Below are 19,214 nucleotides of genomic sequence, written 5' to 3' on the forward strand. Positions count from 1 at the left end.
GTTTTGGCCAATCTAGATATATAAAACTGAAGTCCTTTGGCAAAGTGTTCTTGGGGGTCACAAACCAAATTTACGGCAGGAAAGAAAATTTACTATCTAGCCTTTACTATCTAGCAATCAAAAAGATCAGTTTCCTTTCAAGGTTTCTTCGTTCTAGAAAAATTATACATAGGCTGCATTTCAATAATGTTCACTTCATGAAGAACCACCAGAATGTGGTATAGAACAAAGTCTTTTGATTAAAATGTAAATAGAAGTAGAAAGTAGTGTTTTTCTGTTTGTTTTTAAAGTTTATTTTTGAGAGAGAGAGCACGAGCTGGGGAGGCAGAGAGAGGGAGAGAGAGAGAATCCCACAGGGCTCAAACCCATGAACCGTGAGATCATAACCTGAGCCAAAGCCAAGAGTCAGACACTTAACCGATTGAACCACACAGATGCTCAAAAAAATCTTGTTTCCCAAATGACCAGTGAGCCTGTACTGCATGCACTAGGAAGGAAGCCCACAGTCTTGGACCGTATTCTGCCTCTGCCTCTTACTAGCTATGAGGATGTGAGTAAATTACTCACCCTCTCCAAGCCTCAGTTTTCCCATCAGCAAAAATGAGGACACTAATTGTGGTAAATTGTATTATTGTTCCAAACTATTTTCTGCCCCCTCTGTAAGAAGATTATCTCCCCCTTACCACCCCACCCTGCCCCGTATCAGGCTTGACCATTGACTGGATTTGGCTCATGCAATACAAGAGGAAGTGATCTGTGATGCTACCAAGCACAAGTTTTAAGAACCACCACTGGTTCTCTCTTTCTCCTTCTGCAATAACTCCAGCAACATATCAGACAGGGGTTGTTCCTTCAGTGCAGGACCCAATGAAAAGCACCAAAGTTGAAAGGTGAATGAGAAATAAACTTCTGTTGTTGTCAGCCACTGAAATTTAGAAATGGTTTATGACCACAGCATAAGGTAGCCTAATGGATCATTACTATAATTTCTACCTCATAGTGGTGTTGCGAGAAGGAAGTGAGGCAACATGCTAAGAAACACATCATAGCTTCTTAATCGCTAGCTATTATTAAAAATACAATTCGAACGAGTAATCGCTTAATTTTCCCAGGTCAGTAATGATAGCAATTATGATTATTATAATCATTAATAGTCCTGTGATTATGGGTAACAAACAACAAGATTTGGAGTCAGACATTGGTTTGAGTTCTGTTCCACCTAGTGACCTTGAATTAGTGATTCAACCTCATTGGGCAATTTTCATCAGAGGAGGAGAGGAGGCAAAAATATCTAACAGCATTTTGTTGAGGATTAAGTAAAATAACATATGTGAAAGGAATAAGCACCTGGTTATAACATAGTTTTCTTTTTAATGCATAAACAAATTGATTATAAAAAATCCTCAACATTCATAAAATTAGAGTCATAAAATGAACTGCCATGTACCTATCACCTACTTCAACACAATCAACATTTTACTAATCTTGTTTCATCTATTGCCACCCCTCACTCTCCCCCTCACTGGAATTTTAAAAAAAATTTTTTTTATGTTTATTTACTTTTGAGAGAAAGAGAGAGAGAGAGAGAGACAAAAGTGTGAGCAGGGGAGGAGCAGAGAGAGAGTGAGACACAGAATCCGAAGCAGACTCCAGGCTCTGAGCTGTCAGCACAGAGCCCGATGCGGGGCTTGAACTGACAGAGTGGAGATCATGGCCTGAGCTGAAGTGGGCCGCTTAACTGACTGAGCCACCCAGGTGCCCCGCCCCTCACTGGAATATTTTAAAACAAATCCAAACCATTGTTACCATTGAATCCATAAACCCTTTAGTATGTAACTCCATCATATAAAAGAGTCTTAAAACATAGTCATAATACAACTATCATACCAAACAAAATGAACAATTCCTTAGTATCATCTTTACCTACTCTGGGTTCAGATTTCTCCAGTTGTCTCAAAAATAACTTTTTAGAATTAAAAAAGTTAAAATATAAACAAAGATCAGTTTGGTTGGCATAAGTCCTGAAGTCAATTTTTTATGTGTAACTTCCATCCCCATCCCCCCATAAACACTTCCTTTATTCCATGCCATTTATTGGTTTAAGAAACCAGATCAATTTCCCTGTAGAATTTCCTTTATAACGAGATTGCATCCTCATGGTATTATTTAACATGTGCTCAATCTCCCACGTTTGTTTGATTAGATTCAGTCTCAATTTATTTAAAAAACATTTTTAATAGAAAAAAAGCATGAAAGTGCTTTCTGTAGCTTTGATTTGGTCACTTGTGATGGGTCAGATGAATTGGAATCAATTTCAACATAAAAAAAAAAAACTTACACTGTTCTTTCTGTTTTTTCACCAATAGAATTTATTAGAAACATTTCAATAGTGTATGACACATCCTATCTTTTCCTTTTGTCCTCGCAGAGCACAGATCACATGAAAGGAATGATTTTTTTTAATTTTGGAGTTTTTTAAATTCCAAATTAATTTTAAATTTTTTAAATTTGGAGGAATTTTGGAGACAAATTCTGTGTATGCTAAACTTATACAGAGACTGATAAATATCAAGTCTAGAATTCAAAGAGAAATGCCAGAGTATGTAGGAACAGATACTTTTTTTCTAGCTGTATTGAGATATAATCGGCATATAACATTGTTTCAGTTTAAAATGTAGAACATGATGATTTGATACACATATATTATAAAATGATTGCCATAATAAGATTAGTTAACACACCTTTTGCCTTACATTACTACCATTTTGTTGTGGTGGTGGTGGTGAGAACATTTAAGATCTACTCTTGGCAACTTTAAAGTATATGATGCAGTATTGTTAACTGTAGTCCCCATGCTATACGTCAGATCTTCAGAACTTACTTATCTTATAACTGGAAATTTTTACCCTTTGATCAACATCTTGCCATTTTCCCCCCTCCCCAGTCCTTGGCAATAACCAATCCACTCTGTTTCTATGAGTTTGGCTTTTTTAGATAAAAAAAAATTCTATACTGTCCTTTTAGTAAATATTATAGTCATGCTTACCACCTTAGGCTACTTTAACATGATACTATCTGGCTGACTTGGTGTGATTTTATTCTTCCACGCCTAAATAGACTGGTTGTAGTGGGTTTCCCATTTTGGCTCTTCTAGCTATCTGGAAGGTTTTTGACAAAGAGACCACGTATGATAAAGCCCTCCCGGAAGCACTAGTGTTCCTCAACACCGGAATACCTCATCACTCACTGGGGATGTGGTCAAGAGGTGTTGCCCTTTGAGAGTAAAACCAAAGTCAAGCTGCCAGCTGCATTTAGGTGGAAATGACACATCTATTATGCAGCCTAACCAATCTGTCTATGACAGTTTCTGTGTAATTTTTTGAGGTGATCTAGCAGTTGGCTGCTATTGCATTCAGAAAAATAAAATAACTGGGCTCCCAAAGTAGGGGTCACTTGCTCATTTCACATCATGTGGGTCTGTTTCTAATGAGGATCCAGGCAGGCAATGTAAGGTTGGGAAATGGGGGTTTCAACCAAATCAACTCTTGATTGGAAAGAGTCAGAGGGGGATTTATTTTCAATGAAAATGTCCAAACTGCTTAACTGTGTAACTGGCAGAAACTGACAACCTGATTTCCATTGTTAACAGAGCCCAAATTGCCTTGGATAATACCAAACGATTGTACCATTTCCTTTTTGAGAGTTTACTGTATGTCATTTACTCTTAAGAGGCCAGTAACTCCTCTGTCAACTGGCATGGTGTTAAACCGGGTCATCTGCAAAACCACACTTGCTAGGTGTCTCAGAAGTGGTAGTGTCACAAGGATATTTGAAGGTGGCCACTTTGTGTAGAACTCTAAAACATATCCCATATCATTTTAAGTGCTCTTGATAACTTAAGGATCACCATTCTACAAAGGTAAACTATGAGGCACACTACTGAACCTAGCTATTCCCTACTAGAGGTATAGTCACTGATATCACTATGTTGCCTGTCACTCGCACTTTTTCATACAACTATGTGCAGGATACGTGCCTCTAAGATCTTCTAAAAAGAGATAATGTGGCTTTCTTCTTCTACACTAATTATAGTCTCCAAAGTTCTTTCCTAAGTGGCTGGTTTTTTTTTGTTTCGTTTTGTTTTTTTGTTCCCTAAAGATTTTCTTTTATCACAATTTGGGAAAGTTACCAAAATTTTTAAGTTTCCACAACAAATCCTGCGCATTCAATGTATCTTCCTTCCTTCCTTTTAATTTTAGTTTAAAAATGTGGACAAAACTTATTTGGGGGGAAGATTTTATGACCCCCATCATCCTAGCATTAATCATATCAATGTCATTGGCTTCCAACTGCTTTCTATGTCATTTGTAGGCACTTCTTGATTCAATAAGTAAGAAATGTCCATGACATTTTGATGAACAAGTTGCCCTTTTTCATAGAGCAAGAATTAAAAGCCTATAATAACAACATGTTGCCTTCAAGTGCCCTTGAAACAGGTTATGTCTTTGCAACAACAAGGCTCTTAAGCATCCTGATTCCGGATATGTGAGTTTTATGGCCTGGAAAATCAAGACTTCTCTTAGAAAGTTTTCATATATTTCTACATCTAGAAACGAGTTTAAATGGCCCATGCCATAACCTTTAATACTGTATCATTTTGGGAGTGACTTTCTTCCTTAGAACCATGAAAAGGAGTAACAGTCTATTTCTTGGAAAAGTGTGTTTTCTTATTTAAAATAGATTTTTCTCCCAACTCTCAGCCCCCATTTACAAAGGCTTCCCCACCATAGTATGAGATAGTATACTTTTTTTTTTTTACCTCCAGAAAAGCCCTCAAACCTGACATTAACAGTAAATATTCAAAACAATGTTCTTAACCAGTAATTTAGACTTACCTTCTGTTAATCTGAGAATAAGAGTGGGATCTAGCCCAAATTTTTCAAATGAGTCACCAGCTGTGTCAGAGTAGAATGCTCTTTGGCCCAGGTGTGAACGACTCTTCATTCGAGATGAAAAAGTAGACTTTTGGTAGACTCTCATGCTGCGGTTTATAATTTTTTCCTGCCCAAGTGGAAAAGCTTAATGGAATTTTTACTACATAAAATGTTGTCTTTAAAAATAGTGATCATATATAAAAATGTCATTTACAACAAGTCTTGTTCTCATTACTGATATATTTCTCAGTAGTGATACATTAAACAAGCAACTTTGAGTTCTTAACTCTGAAGGACTGGGTCTAATTTTCAGTTCCTTCTCTTAGGAAGCTGAGCACAGATATAAAGACATTGAACATTTCCCAAACAGGTGCTTCACAAATATGAGACTGGAAAGTGCTCTGGCTTTATTTTCATTTTCATTTTTTAATCTTATCTTGCCCAAACTGCAGGTAACTTGGAAATTCCACTATTTTGAAAGGACTGGTTCTGTGGAATTGAATTGAAAACTTGAGAGGAAATGGACCTCTCCAGTAGACAGGAAGAAATCAGCCTTTCAGTTTCAGAATCTTTGCTCAATTTAATTTTGGATTTTCAATAAAACTATACAACTCAAGCATGAAACCATCACCTTACAGATGAATCAGTTAGTGAGCATTTCTAGATACTTTTTCATTCTAATTAGGATTTTAAAAATCCTATAACCAATCTTTACCTCTAGGAATAAGGAAAGCCAACCTCATGAAATCCAAATTGTGTAATATAAGGTACAATAATATAAGTAGTGAGATTAACTGCAGGGCACACACCACCACCATCACCACCACCACCCTTCTCTCCAACAAGGATGGGCACTCCTTTCTCTACATTTCTTTTGTATGCCTCTATTACTGTATTTTATCAAGTCTAAGATGTCACTTATTGTAGCTGCACTATCACTTTATGCATTGCCAATTATGCATGGCACCCCATCTATATATGCTGGATCCCAATTTCAGGAATGAGAAAATGTGAAAAAAATATGAACATTAGAATCAGTGAAGTGGGGTATACCATACTTGTCATATGCCATTGTCATGGTGCGTCTGTCTTCCCCCAGTAGGTGGTGATCCCTAGGTCTTTACTGTTAGATGATGTTCCTTTTGTGTGTGCTTATACTCCAGCACAGTGTGCAAAGCATACACAGACATCTGACTCCATGTCTTAACCCAGCAAAATTAATAAAAGTGATAGATAGGAGGATAGGTTTCTAACATTAATTGGGTTTAGGCTTTAACAAAACTTTACCTTTTTCTTTGCTGCCACTTCATTTTCTTTGAAAAGAAAGAGATCTTTGAAAAAGATCTTATATGGCCTTTCCTTTTTGACTGAGTCTTCTTTTCCTTTATCTGTTAAAAAAAAGGAAAGAGAAACATCTGTCATCCCTGCTCTGTTGACCAGAAGGGCGAGGCTCCCCCTAGCCAGGGTACAGCAAGTGGATAGGTGGGTCTCTGAGGAGGACACAGGCAGCCTTTGCCTCCCCAACTGAGGCAGGGATGCAGGGCCTGGATCTCAAGGGCAGAAGACACAGCTCATCTGTCTGTTTCCCATGGCATCAAGCAGAGTGCTTAGTACTTCAAGGGGGATAAGTCTGTATTTGTTGTGTGAATAGATAAGTGGGCCAATTACAAGATAGTGGGATCATGTTTTGAGGCATTAAGATATTGCTTCTTTCCATCACTACAAATACAACTACATTCTCTTATACCACCATTTCAGCAGCAATAGACACAGCCAATATCCTTAGGGACATCCTCAGTCCAGACTCGAGAGTCTTCAAAATAAAAAAAAAAAAAAATCAAAGATAATGATGAGTATTGGTGAGGATCGGAGGAATTGGAATCTCAAAGGTTCTGCTAATGGGAATGCAAAATAGTGCAGCCACTTTGGAAAACTGGCAGTTCCTCAAAAAGCTGAACATCTGGTTGCCATGTGACCCAGTCATTCCACTCCTAGAAATGAAAATGTACGTTCACATGAAACTTGTACATGAATGTTTATAGCAGTATTAGACATAACGGTCAAAAGATAGAAACAATCCAAATATCCATCAACTGATGAATGGCTAAACAAAATGTGGTATATCCATACAATGGAATAATAATCGGCCATAAGAAGGATACATAATACAAGACTGATGAAACTTGGAAATATATTAAGTGACAGAAGCCACATTAATTCCCTACATTATAAGATTCCATTATATTTCATGAAATGTCTAGAATAGACACATCCATGGAGGCAAAATGTAGATTAGTGGTTGCTGAGGGCTGGAGACGAGATGGAGGAGGGTAAGAGGTGATGGCTAAGGACTGCAGGGTTTCTTTCTGAGATGATTAAAGTGTTCTAAAATGGACTGTGGTGATGGTTGCAAATATCTGTGAATACAAACCACACACTTGTACACTTAATAAAAAATAAGCCTGGCTATAAAGGGCTTGGTGGGGGGGGGGGGGGAGATGGAAAGGGAGAGGAAGAGAGGGAGAGAGAAGTCAACTGAATTTCTGAATGGACTTTTTGTTTTTATTTATAAAATCTGAAATGATAAAAGGTCTTTCTCTTTTTCTTTCTTTATTGCTTCCTAATGTTTGGGGGTGGAAATTTTGACTTTAAATACCACTGGCCAGAAACAGGAATACTGGAGCTTGGAACTGTTACCTTAAGTCAGTGAAAAGGAAAGGATAACTGAACACACATCTCTCTGCCCCAGCCCCTGCACCTACTCTCACCTCCCCAAATATCAGAATGTCTTGAAAGCAACACTCTTCTCCAAGTGGCTAAGAGATTCCCAGCAGGGCTGGGAATTATTGGTCTGGAGTTTATAGGCTGCCTGAGAATTGGCTCTTTGTCCAGGGATTCAGTTGGGAAAGTGGGAGTGTCTGGGATAGAAACCTCAGACACATTTTTCTGCAGGTAATGGATTAGGAAGAAAGAAAATTACAGAATAGAAGCCTTTGGCTCAACATGGAATATGGAATTTTCTGATCACCTCCTATTCACCTTGTGGGTAAAGGAAGGATCCCCTGCCCTAAATAGGATGAGATGGATGAACATATGACACTCAACACTGGACTGATGAGATAGACAGCATCTGGGATGCTGGGATATTAGTCCCTTATATGCCCAGCCCAGGGGAGGAAGACACCGCCTGCCATGCAGGACCACATCATGACTGCACTTAGGAGCAGAGCGAAACAGCAGGGATTGCAGGAGACAGGCTTTGTAGTAATAAGAGGATAAGGTGCCCCCTGCTTCCCATAACAGGATGTAATTGACTTATGAAACCCATTAGGTTGAAGACCAGTGGGGTGTAACTGGTCCAGTTGATGGGGAAAATAGGTGGGGAAACTTTCTCACTGAGTGGAGGTCGAATCTGGCAAGAACAGGGAGACTTACAGTTCGACCTTTGGGGATCTGTGAAACTCAAAGATGTCAATGCAATACATGAAATTTTAGGCTTTGTGATACATGAGCAAAGACAGGTGAGGGTAAGTCCAGGCAGCTGGGCTTGGAGACAGCAGGAGTATAGAAGGGCAGAGCCAACAGACTGAGGCTCAGGAGGAGACAACAGAAGTCAAGGACCCAAACGGACTTAGGGTTGAGTGGCATTGCCAGTCTATGACCTGGTGGTACCCTATACCACCACTCTGAGGTCGGAGCTGGACCTGACATCCCAGGATGGGACCACTGATGTCTTCCAAAGGGTGAGGCATTGGTAGGCTGGACATCTCTCCCTCCACCAACTTTCTCTCCTCCTAAGAAAAACCTTACAAACTTAATGTCCACCCCACCCTAGGTGGCTTAAAATTTTAAATGCCCGATTTTAATCCCCTCTGATCAAGTTTAAGTATCCTGGATTGACAAAATATTTTTTCTCTTCTAACTCCAAAGCCAAATTCTTTTTGGTTATAGAGAAATAGAAAAACTAAAACTCTGAATACCAAGTATATTAATTTTCTATGGCTGCCCTACTAAATTACCACAAACTTGGCAGCTTAAGACAAGAGAACTTTATTCTCTCACAGACCTGGAGTTCGGGAGTCCAAAATCAAGGTGTCGTCAGGACTATAATCCCTCCAAAGGCTCCACCTTAGCCCTTCCAGCTTCTGGTGGCTTCAGCCATTCACTGCCTGTGTAACTCCTGCCTCCATTCACAGGGCCTTCTTCTATTTTTTCCGCTTGTCATTGGATTTAGGACCGGGCTTATATCCGGGATGATCTCATCTTGAGATACTTCCATTACACTTGCAAAGACCCTTTTTCCAAATAAGGTCACATGGCAGGGACACAGACAGCTACCACCATTCTGGAGGGCTGCGTTCAACTTGCTCTAGCAAGTTTCCTGAATTATAAACTCACTATAAGCATTGGCTCTTAGCCAACCTTTCTCCCCACCTGAATTACTTCCTAGTCACATAGAACTAGGGCTGCTATAACAAATCACCACAAATTAAGGGGCTTAAAACATCAGGCATTTATTCTCTCACAGTTCTGGAGGCCTGAACTGAATGCATTGGTTTGGTTTTCTCTGGGAGTTTCTGAGGGAGAATCCATTGTATGACTTTCCCCTAGCCCATGGAAAATGCCTGTGGAATGCCTATTACCTGTAACATACTCTTGGCATTACCCAATTTTCAAATCTTTGTCAAATTTGTAAGTGAAAAAGAATTTATTCTTCTATACCAATAAATATGAATTCCTTGTATATTTGTAAAGAAGCAGGAGGAGGAGAGAAAGGCTGGATAAGGAAAGGAGAGGACAGATTTTGATAAGATGTAGTTATTCATGACCTTTATTATGACAAATAATTGAGTTGTTTTATGTCATGAAATTCCCTAGCAAACTAGCTAAGTATGACAACTTAATGCCCTTCTGATGTGGAGATTTGTCTTTGCAGAATTAAAAAGTGGAAGAGAACTTTCTCAGCAGCAGGCCATTTATAAACTCTTTACATAGAAAGATGCTTGTCTTGTGGCATTCTCCTTTTCCGACTCTCCCAAGTCTACCATGGAGACTGACCATACCAGGCGCAAAGCAAGAACTCATTGACAGATTCCTTCTTTACCTCCAGGAGTCAGGGTTATCGGCAAAAAATATGATGACATTTTGTCTCCTGGCCCTGTCCAAAGAAAAGGAAATACATTAAAAATAAATTCTGTAAACCTGTGCACACCGGGTGATGTATGGAAGTGTTGAATCACTAAATAGTACTCCTGAAATCAATATTACACTGCATGTTAACTGGAATTTTTTTTAACTCACCGGAATTTAGATAAAAACTTAAAAAAAAATAAATTCCATAAACCTTGTATAAAGAGGCTAAATTCAACAACCAGTGGTTCCAAATAGCCTTCATTACTTTTAAAAATAGTATATGCGTAAACTCTTTGACCCAGCAATTCCAAATCTAGGAACTTATCCCAAGAAAATAATCAGGTAAGTGGGCAAAAATGTATGTACAATAATATTTGTTGACGTGTTATTTAATAAACAGGGAACTGATTAAATAACTACGGTGTACCCATAACATGGATCGCCTTGTGGCCCCTCAAAACGATGCTGTAGTCACTGTTTAGCTCTGTTAACAATATATTACAAGTAAAAAACAAAATATTTCAAAATGGTGGGAATGGTGTGGGTTTTAAAAAACACAGGCCAAATCAGATGCTTTAAAAGTTGTTCAGCCAAACATTAATAGTTGTTGTCTTTGATTTGGAGCAACCCCTCCTTTCATTTTTATCAGGTCTGGGATTAAGTTTAGGTGCAAAATTTAAGGAAGTAGCCCCCCAAACTCAGTTATCAAGATAAATAACATGTCAATGCAAGTTTTTTAAAAATTCCAAGATAATGCAGGAAAAAAAAATCTATGGTGAACAAAATATTAAAACTTTAAATACAGACAGGATTCGACTGTGAATTCATGTGACCCTGAGAGTGCATGCCTCACTTGTCACACCCGCGTCCTGGCCCACAGATCTTGTCTGTATTTACATTTTTGATATTTTTTTCATCGTGGAACTTTTTGCATTAATTTTTATTTTAAAAAAATAGTGAATTAAATTAAAATGTTTGGTTTTGTCCATGCTGAGCATGGAGCCTGCTTGGGATTCTCTGTCTCCCCCTTTCTCTGTCCCTCCCCTGCTCACTCATGTGCATGCACTCTCTCTCAAAATAAATAAAATTTAAAAAAAAATGTTGTTTTTGCCTTCCCCTTTAGGCTTTGCACCAAAGGCAAATGTTTGACTTCCTTCACCCTAATCCTGTTCTTGAATTTTTATACTTTTTTATGTTATTCTCAATGAGTTTGTGTAATTTTTACAATGAAAAAAGTATCAATGATATTTTCATTAGGGAGGAAAAAGGACGTTTAGTATTTGATATAAAAACGTGTGCCTGGGGGTGCCTGGGTGGCTCAGTTGGTTGAACGTCAGACTTCAGCTCAGGTCATGATCTCATGATCCATGAGTTCCAGCCCCTCATCGGGCTCTGTGCTGACAGCTCAGAGCCTGGAGCCTCCTTCGGATTCTGTGGTTCCTTCTCTCTCTGTCCCCCCTGCCCCCACTCTCTGTCTCTGTCTCCGTCTCTGTCTCTCTCTCAAAAATAAGTAAACATTAAAAAAAAAATTTTTTTTAAAAGGTGTGCCCTTGTCAGAATGGCTAACATTAACAACTCAGGCAACAACAGATGTTGGCAAAGATACGGAGAAAGAGGATCTCTTTTGCATTGCTGGTGGGAATGCAAACTGGTGCAGCCACTTTGGAAAACTGTATGGAGGTTCCTCAAAAAATTAAAAATAGAACTACCCTATGACCCAGCAATTGCACTGCTAGGTATTTATCCAAGGGATACAGGTATGCTGTTTTGAAGGGACACATGCACCCCAATGTTTATAGCAGCACTATCAACAATAGCCAAAGTATGGAAAGAGCCCAAATGTCCATCGATGGATAAATAGATATAGAAGATGTGGCATATATATATGTATTACTCTGCAATTAAATAGAATGAAATCTTGCCATTTGCAACTACGTGGATGGAACTAGAGGGTATTATGCTAAGCAAAATCAGTCAGAGAAAGACAAGTATCATATGACTTCACTCATATGAGGACTTTAAGAGACAAAACAGATGAACTTAAGGGAAGGGAAGCAAAAATAATATAAAAATAGGGAGGGGGACAAATATAAGAGACTCATAAATATGGAGAACAAACAGAGGGTTACTGGAGGGGTTGTGGGGAGGGGTAGGCTAAATGGGTAAGGGGCTTAAGGAATCTACTCCTGAAGTCATTGTTGCTCTATATGCTAACTAACTTGGATGTAAATTTAAAAATAAATAAATAAAGTGGTAAAAAAAAAAAAAGACACTTGTTACGATGAGCACTGGGTGTTGTATGTAAGTGATGATTCACTGAATTATACTCCTGAAACCAATATTGCATTGTATGTTAACTAACTAGAATTTAAATAAAAATTCGAAGAAAAAAAAAAGATGTGCCCGCAATAGGTGTGCCCGCAATGGGACAAACATCCTGTTTCAGGTTGCCCATTTATTTATTTTTAAATGTTAATTTATTTATTTTGAGAGAGAGAGAGAGAGAGAGTTGGTTAGAGAGAGAGGAAGAGACAGAATCCCAAGCAGGCTCTGAGCTGTCAGTGCAGAGCCCCACTCAGGGCTCCAACTCAAACTCACAAACAGTGAGATCACGACCTGAGCTGAAATCAAGAGTCAGATGCTTAACCAACTGAGCCATCCAAGCACCTGTAGCTCCTTATTTAAATTTTGCCTCAGTTCTCTGAAAGAACCACCTTGAAGAACTAAGAGTCCCAGAAGCATTTGTAGCAGGTGATTAAAGATACAGACTTTGGAATGGAGAAGCCTGTTGGTTTGACATTTACAGATGTGTGAGCAAGATCACTTAACATTCAAAAAATATTTATTGAGTACCTACTATGTGCCAGGCACTGTTCTGGCTGCCAGAGACAGGACAATTTAAAAACAACAACAGACAAAAAACACAGTTTCTTCATGGAATCTACATTTAATTATTTAGCATCTCTGAGCCTCAGATTCCTATTCCAGAAAATGGGGATATAATCTCACCCCTTAAAGCTTTCATGAGGATGCAATGTATATGAATAACCAAGCAGGGTGCCTAGCATGCAGACCAAACTCAGTAAGTGGGAGAAATTTTGCACTAATATTTGTTCATTAGAATGTGATTTTACTTCCATGATTATAAAAATAAAAATGAAAAAGAGAAAAGAAATTACATTAAAGCTTAAAAAAATTTGTTTAATGTTTATTTATTTTTGAGAGAGAGAGAGAAAGCAGAGTGTGAGCAGAGGTGGGGAGGGGGAGAAAGAGAGGGAGACACAGAATCTGAAGCAGGCTCCAGGTTCTGAGTTGTCAGCACAGATCCCGACGCGGGGCTTGAACTCACAAACCGTGAGGTCATGACCTGAGCCAAATTTGGATGCTCAACCGACTGAGCCACCCAGGTGCCCCATATGTTAAAGCTTATAATAGAGAAAAGATTAACAAAAACCTACATCATTGATACTATACTTTTCAGATTACTGAAGATTTTTTAAATGTTTGTTTATTTGTATGAGAGAGAGAGAGAGAGAGTGCACAAGTGAGGGAAGGGCAGAAAGAGAGGGAGACAGGATCCAAAGAGGTTCTGCATTGGCAGTAGAGAGCCCCATGCAGGGATAAAACACAAACTGTGAGATCATGGCCTGAGCTGAAGTCAGACACTTAACCAACTGAGGCAGCCAGGCATGCCTGAAGATATTTTTCACAGGCAGTGGATTCATTCTGATAGTGGAAATTTTATGGGCCCATAAAAAAATTGATTTACTATTGGATGGCCAATAGTTAAGATTTGTAGGGGATTTTCTTATATTTGTATACTCAGCACTCCTCCAAATCCCTAAGATTTGGTTCTGTTCACTTCTCTCTTGACATACTTTAAATCTTTTAATTCTTCTATCTATCTACATTCACTCCCCTATCCATCCTCACTTTCATTCACTTCTCCCAAGTCTACCTGCAATAAAAATTTTTATCCATGGGTTCTGGCACTTTCTCACTCAGAAAAACCAGAAGTTCCCAGTCATCTAAGCCAACCAATAGCAGGTATCTGCTCTGATTCCATCTTTCTAGTAACTCATAGAACATTGAATGGAATCGGTAGTCTCTAAAAGCTGTTATACTTCTGTACTCCTGTACATATTAATCTCCCTATTAATCAATGAAGCGTTGGTAAAGAACATAAGAGAGAAGAAGAGAACCGGCTATTCCTAGAAGAGATTATAAAGTTCTCTGAACTAAACCAATATGATGTGTCAACCAGGAAAAGGAAGCCGAAGCCATGAATGTCTTTGTTGTGCAAAATAAAAATAGCACGATGACTAAACAAAAGCTCTGTACTGAAATCGAGGGAAAATGTCATTGGACTGCATAGCAAATACCTGCAAGTTCACATCTAAAATATTTGTTCAAATCCAACTTCCGACAGACGAAAAAGATGAAGAACTCAGAAAAAACTAAGGCTTCAAAATGGTGGTATGTGTGTGTGTGTGTGTGTGTGTGTGTGTGTGTGTGTTGGGGGTCACCTGCATGGCTCAATCAGTTAAGTGTCCAACTTCAGCTCAGGTCATGATCTCACGGTTCATGAGTTTGAGCCCCACGTTGGGCTCTGTGCTGACAGCTCAGAGCCTGGAGCCTGCTTCCGATTTTGTGTCTGTCTGTCTCTCTGCCCCTCCCCCGCTCATGCGCGGTCTCTCTCCTTCAAAAATAAACATTAAAAAATGGTGGTGTGTGATTTCAAGCCATCATTTTTAGAGGTGGCATAAGCTAGTGATTACGCATAGTGAGGAGCATGGACTTTCATTGTGCTCCTTAATTCTCACACTTCAATTTCCCCATCTTTCATTTCTTTCTCTTTCTTTCTTTCTTTCTTTCTTTCTTTCTTCTTTCACTTTAGGGAGAGAGAGCATGAGCAGGGGAGAGGAACAGAGGGAGAGAGAAAGAATCCCAAGCAGGCTCCGAGCTGTCAGTGTGGAGCCTGACACAGGGCTTGATCCTGCGGCCCTGGGATCATGATCTGAGCTGAAATGAAGAGTCAGATGCTCAATTGACTGAGCCACTCAGGCGCTCCTCAATTTCCCTATCTTTCAAAAGGACTGATAAGAATAACACCTACTTCATGAGATAGTTAGGTGAGTTAACATGTGTCCCTCACTTTGGACAGCATCAGATGCACAGTAAGTACCATAGCAGTACTTGGAGAAAGCATTCCAAAGAGGAAGGATACCCGGTGTGTTTGAGGAATGGCAAGGAGATTAGTGGGATTTAAGCATAGTGAACAAAGCAGAGAGTGATAGATGAAGTCAGAGAGATAGCAAGGGCCCTGTGTGGGTCATTTCTTGAGTGAAATGAGAATCTGTAATGAACCACTCTGATGGCTGACCTGGGAAGAGACTGTACAAGGGGATGGGGGTGGAATAAGGACACCTGTTGGGAGGCTACAGTCATTGGGAGGCATGAGATAATGGGGACAGTAGTGGAAGCGGTGAGAGGTGGTCTGATTCTAGATACGTTTGGAAAATAGAGCCTATAGGACTGGCTGATGGTTTGGATGTGGGGTATGAGATAAAGAGCCCAAGAGAAAAAGGATAGTTTCCATGAATGGAGACAGAGAAGCTGTGGGGGGAAGATAAATTGGGAAGATCACGTTATGTGTGAGATATGTTAGATGTCTAAGGGGACATGGGTGTAAAATATACTGTTCTTCCAAGCGAACGCCGATCCTGGCTGATTAAATCAATGCTAGCCTTCCTCTAACATTATGCAATTGTATGTGGCCCCTAAGTCAAATTTTTTGATGTGGATCCTCACAGGGGCAACATGGATGACGCCGTGGGAAGACCCTAACCTTGATGGCAGGTAGGTTTAAATCCTGCTTCTGCCTCTTATCAGCACTTTCTTCTTAGGTCTATCCTATTAAACTCAATGCACCTTCCATAAGGTTCTTCTTACATCAGGTGTGGATGCGAATACTTTTCTTACAGGCTTGTTGCAGTTTTCAAGCACAGGTAAGGTATGCAGTGTGCCTACTTATGGTGTGCTGATAGGGAAATAATTGCCTATCATTTCTTCAAGGTAGATATCCAGATCTTTCCTCTTTCTAGTCTGTTCTGCCTCGTGAATAACTGCCAGCATTTGACAAGAATAGGAGAGATAACTGATAACCAATTTTCGTAAGAAACCCTGAACTAAAATTCCTGAAACTGGTTCATTTGAGAGGACTCTACCAACAATATCAGTGTAGATTTGGGGTACCTGACCCACCTTTGTGTGCATTCTGAACACTCCAAGCTTTATGGAAGTGGAAAAAGAAGAATGGGGTTTTATAATGCCTAATCCTAAAGTCTGAGACCAACTCCTAAAATGGACAATAACAGTATCTACCAGATACTATTCAGAGCAATTTGTGTTTGATTTTCTCAACTCTGTTTATAACTCGGTGAAAATGGATTTACAGAGTCTCTCAGTAGGAGATAAAAAGCTTTGTTTATCTCCCATATGCAAAGATTTAGACACATTCATACTCAATGGCTTTCAGTTTTTTTTTTTTTTTTCCCACCTCCTTCCCACCCACTTGGACAAATACTAGGAGAAAGGGCTGTGAACTGTGTCCTTGGATGGTGTGGAGAGACCAGAACTAGCAATTTTTTGTTTACCTGAGAGCCAGGAACCACTAGGTCCTTGGCCTGCTTAATGATCTGCCTCTCTTGATTAGGTCAGAAGCAGAGCACAGTGATGAAATTACCTTCAGCTTGACCTTTAAGGCCTTGCTGGCGTATTTTGTGTGGGCTTTTCTATTGACATTTCTGACTGCCCCTTTTGCAAACTGAAAAAAATAACTGGGGGTCAAGAGGAAGAAAGAGTACAGGAGTAGAAGTCAGCCAATGTGAGTAAGATGATGTGAAAAATACTGTGTAAACTAAGAAATGCTATAGGGATGTTGGTTATTGCGAAGGACATTATCTATAATTATTTAACAATGACCAAGGAGGAGAGAAGTTCTCTCTTATCCTTCTTGCTTGTCTGCAGGGGCTTTTCAGGCAATGTTGTATATCTGGACTGTAATTGATGTACTCAGTTCACTCACAAATAAAAATCCCCATGAAAAGAATGACTATTTCTTTTAGACTTCCCCCCAAACTTGTAAGCTTTAAGTTCATAGTACATTCTGTGAACCCGGCAGGAGATCTAGTGGCTGAAATCTTTAACTTAATTGACTCGTAAGACAAATAACAGGATTAAAATGAATAGTAGTATAATAACAAGTACACCTATAATTTGAGCTAGGCACCGGGCAAAGTGTTTTACATTTCATCTTATATAAAGCTCAAACAAATCCATAAAATAGAAAAAGGCATGAGAAAATGGATGAAAAAACTGAGGTTTAGGAAAGTTAAGTACATTTCCCAAGGTCAAACAACTCATAAGTAACAGAGTAGGATTAAGACAAGTTTATCAAACCCCAAAGCCTTCTATATTTCTATAATTTTACCCTCTCCTTTACGTCTACAACTTCATAAGTCTGCAAATAGGCCTGTAATTGCAAAATGTAACAGATTCAAATCTTTAGCAAAAATTTTATAATATAAAATTTTAATATTTTTCTATGAATTATGACTTTATGTTTGCTTTTCACTATTTCTATTTCTCTTGTACTATTTCTCTATTATACATTTCTCTTTAAAACTATAGGGGAGCATGGGTGGCTCAATCGGTTAAGCATCAGACTTCGGCTCAAGCATGATCTTGAGGTTGGTGGGTTCGAGTCTCACAGAGGGCTCTGTGCTGACAGCTCAGAGCCTGGAGCCTGCTTTGGATTCTGTGTCTCCCTCTCTCTGCCCCTCCCCTGTTCATGCTCTGTCTCTTTCTCAAAAATAAACATTAAAAAAAATAAAAAAAAACTGTGTATAGACACACACATCTGTTTGTGATTATGTGTCTGAGCTGTGAGGAATATATGCACCACCCCCCCCCCCACCCCCGTAGGGTCTCTTTTATTCACATTCTCTATTGAATTCCTCTCTTTCCTACCAATTGGTTTCTCTCTTGAATGGCCAAAATATGAGAGCTAAAGTATATTCTTACTTATTTGTTCATCTAAAGGATTTTTTGCTTTCTCTTCTTTGTTTTTAAATGGCTTTTAAGTAACACTAAATTGACTTTCTTTTACATTTTATGGTCTTACAGGTCTCAGCCTGCGTTTATGGTCTGTTATTCGTGTTTATCAAATGCCTTCCTTTTGATTATAGTCTTTGCTGGGCAGGGAAAGTGCCTTTCCCGTCTTTGTAAGTTCCACAATCTAACACAGAGCTTCTAATAAAAGCGTCTAAACAAAATAAAATGATTAAGAAACTTAAAACCCAGTGCCTGCCAGTGTTTTCACAGCAGTTGATAGGCAAGAAGAGATGTCGGTGAGAATTACAGACCATCTTGCGTAAACAAACTTGATTCTGTCTCCAACCTTGGGGGCAAATTGAGGGTAGGCCCACCAGTCACAGCTGGGTGTGAGGATGGGAGGTGAGGGGGGCACTGAGCTGAAACCACTTTTACCTCCAAGAGTTTGGATCCAGGAGCCGGTCCAACCTATCCTTCAGAAAGCCGTTAGTAACGGGACGGAAGGACAGAAACGCCAATCGATTCTCTAGGCTCGGCTCTATCCTCCCTCGCCTGGATCCCGCTTCATCTCGGGGACCTTCTGGTAGGGGAATCTGGAGCGGAGCTGGCCAACCGAAAATTGTGCGTGGCACCCGCCACCCGGCTTCTCGGCCGCGCGGACCCAGGAGCAACTCCCACCGCAGCCCCCTCCTCCCCATCCTCAGGTTCCTTCTGCCCGCGGCCCGTCGCGTCCCAGTCGGCTGGGCAGAGGTTCCCCGACACTGCGCCTCCCGGCTCTCTGTGCCTGGTTCCCGCACCTGCCCCTGAGCAGAGGTTTTCCCCCATTCGGCCCCATCTGGGCGCCCTTGCCCCTCGGTGACTCCCTCAGCGACTCGCCTGGCCACGTGATCGACGAAGCCCACCCTTCTCTCTCCCGGTGACCCAGCTTCAGTTTCCTAATCTGGAGAGTAGGGACAACAGTCTCCACATTTACTCGGAAAATAAGAGGGCGACCAAAAAAACACAAGAGATTCCATGATAACATTTATTACT

At 39.9% G+C, this 19,214-nt stretch overlaps 1 protein-coding gene across 2 annotated transcripts in view; it reads right to left on the reverse strand.

Moving 5' to 3' along the window:
* CCDC38 (coiled-coil domain containing 38) overlaps nt 1-18,800 on the reverse strand; it is a 58,128-nt gene extending 39,328 nt beyond the window's left edge. The window contains exons 1-4 of one of the 2 annotated variants that reach the window (XM_060656709.3): nt 18,618-18,800; nt 10,039-10,092; nt 6,222-6,322; nt 4,896-5,061 (exon numbers count right to left, since the gene is read on the reverse strand). In XM_060656709.3, the coding sequence (XP_060512692.3) occupies nt 4,896-5,061; nt 6,222-6,322; nt 10,039-10,078 (307 nt within the window). In that variant the 5' untranslated portion in view covers nt 10,079-10,092; nt 18,618-18,800. The remainder of the gene's footprint in view (nt 1-4,895; nt 5,062-6,221; nt 6,323-10,038; nt 10,093-18,617) is intronic. The other variant, XM_060656708.3, reaches the window with a different exon arrangement.
* Between the last annotated feature and the right edge of the window lie 414 nt (nt 18,801-19,214).

Source organism: Panthera onca, chromosome B4 (genome assembly GCF_046562875.1).
Source record: "Panthera onca isolate mPanOnc1 chromosome B4, mPanOnc1 haplotype 2, whole genome shotgun sequence".
Taxonomy (NCBI): domain Eukaryota; kingdom Metazoa; phylum Chordata; class Mammalia; order Carnivora; family Felidae; genus Panthera; species Panthera onca.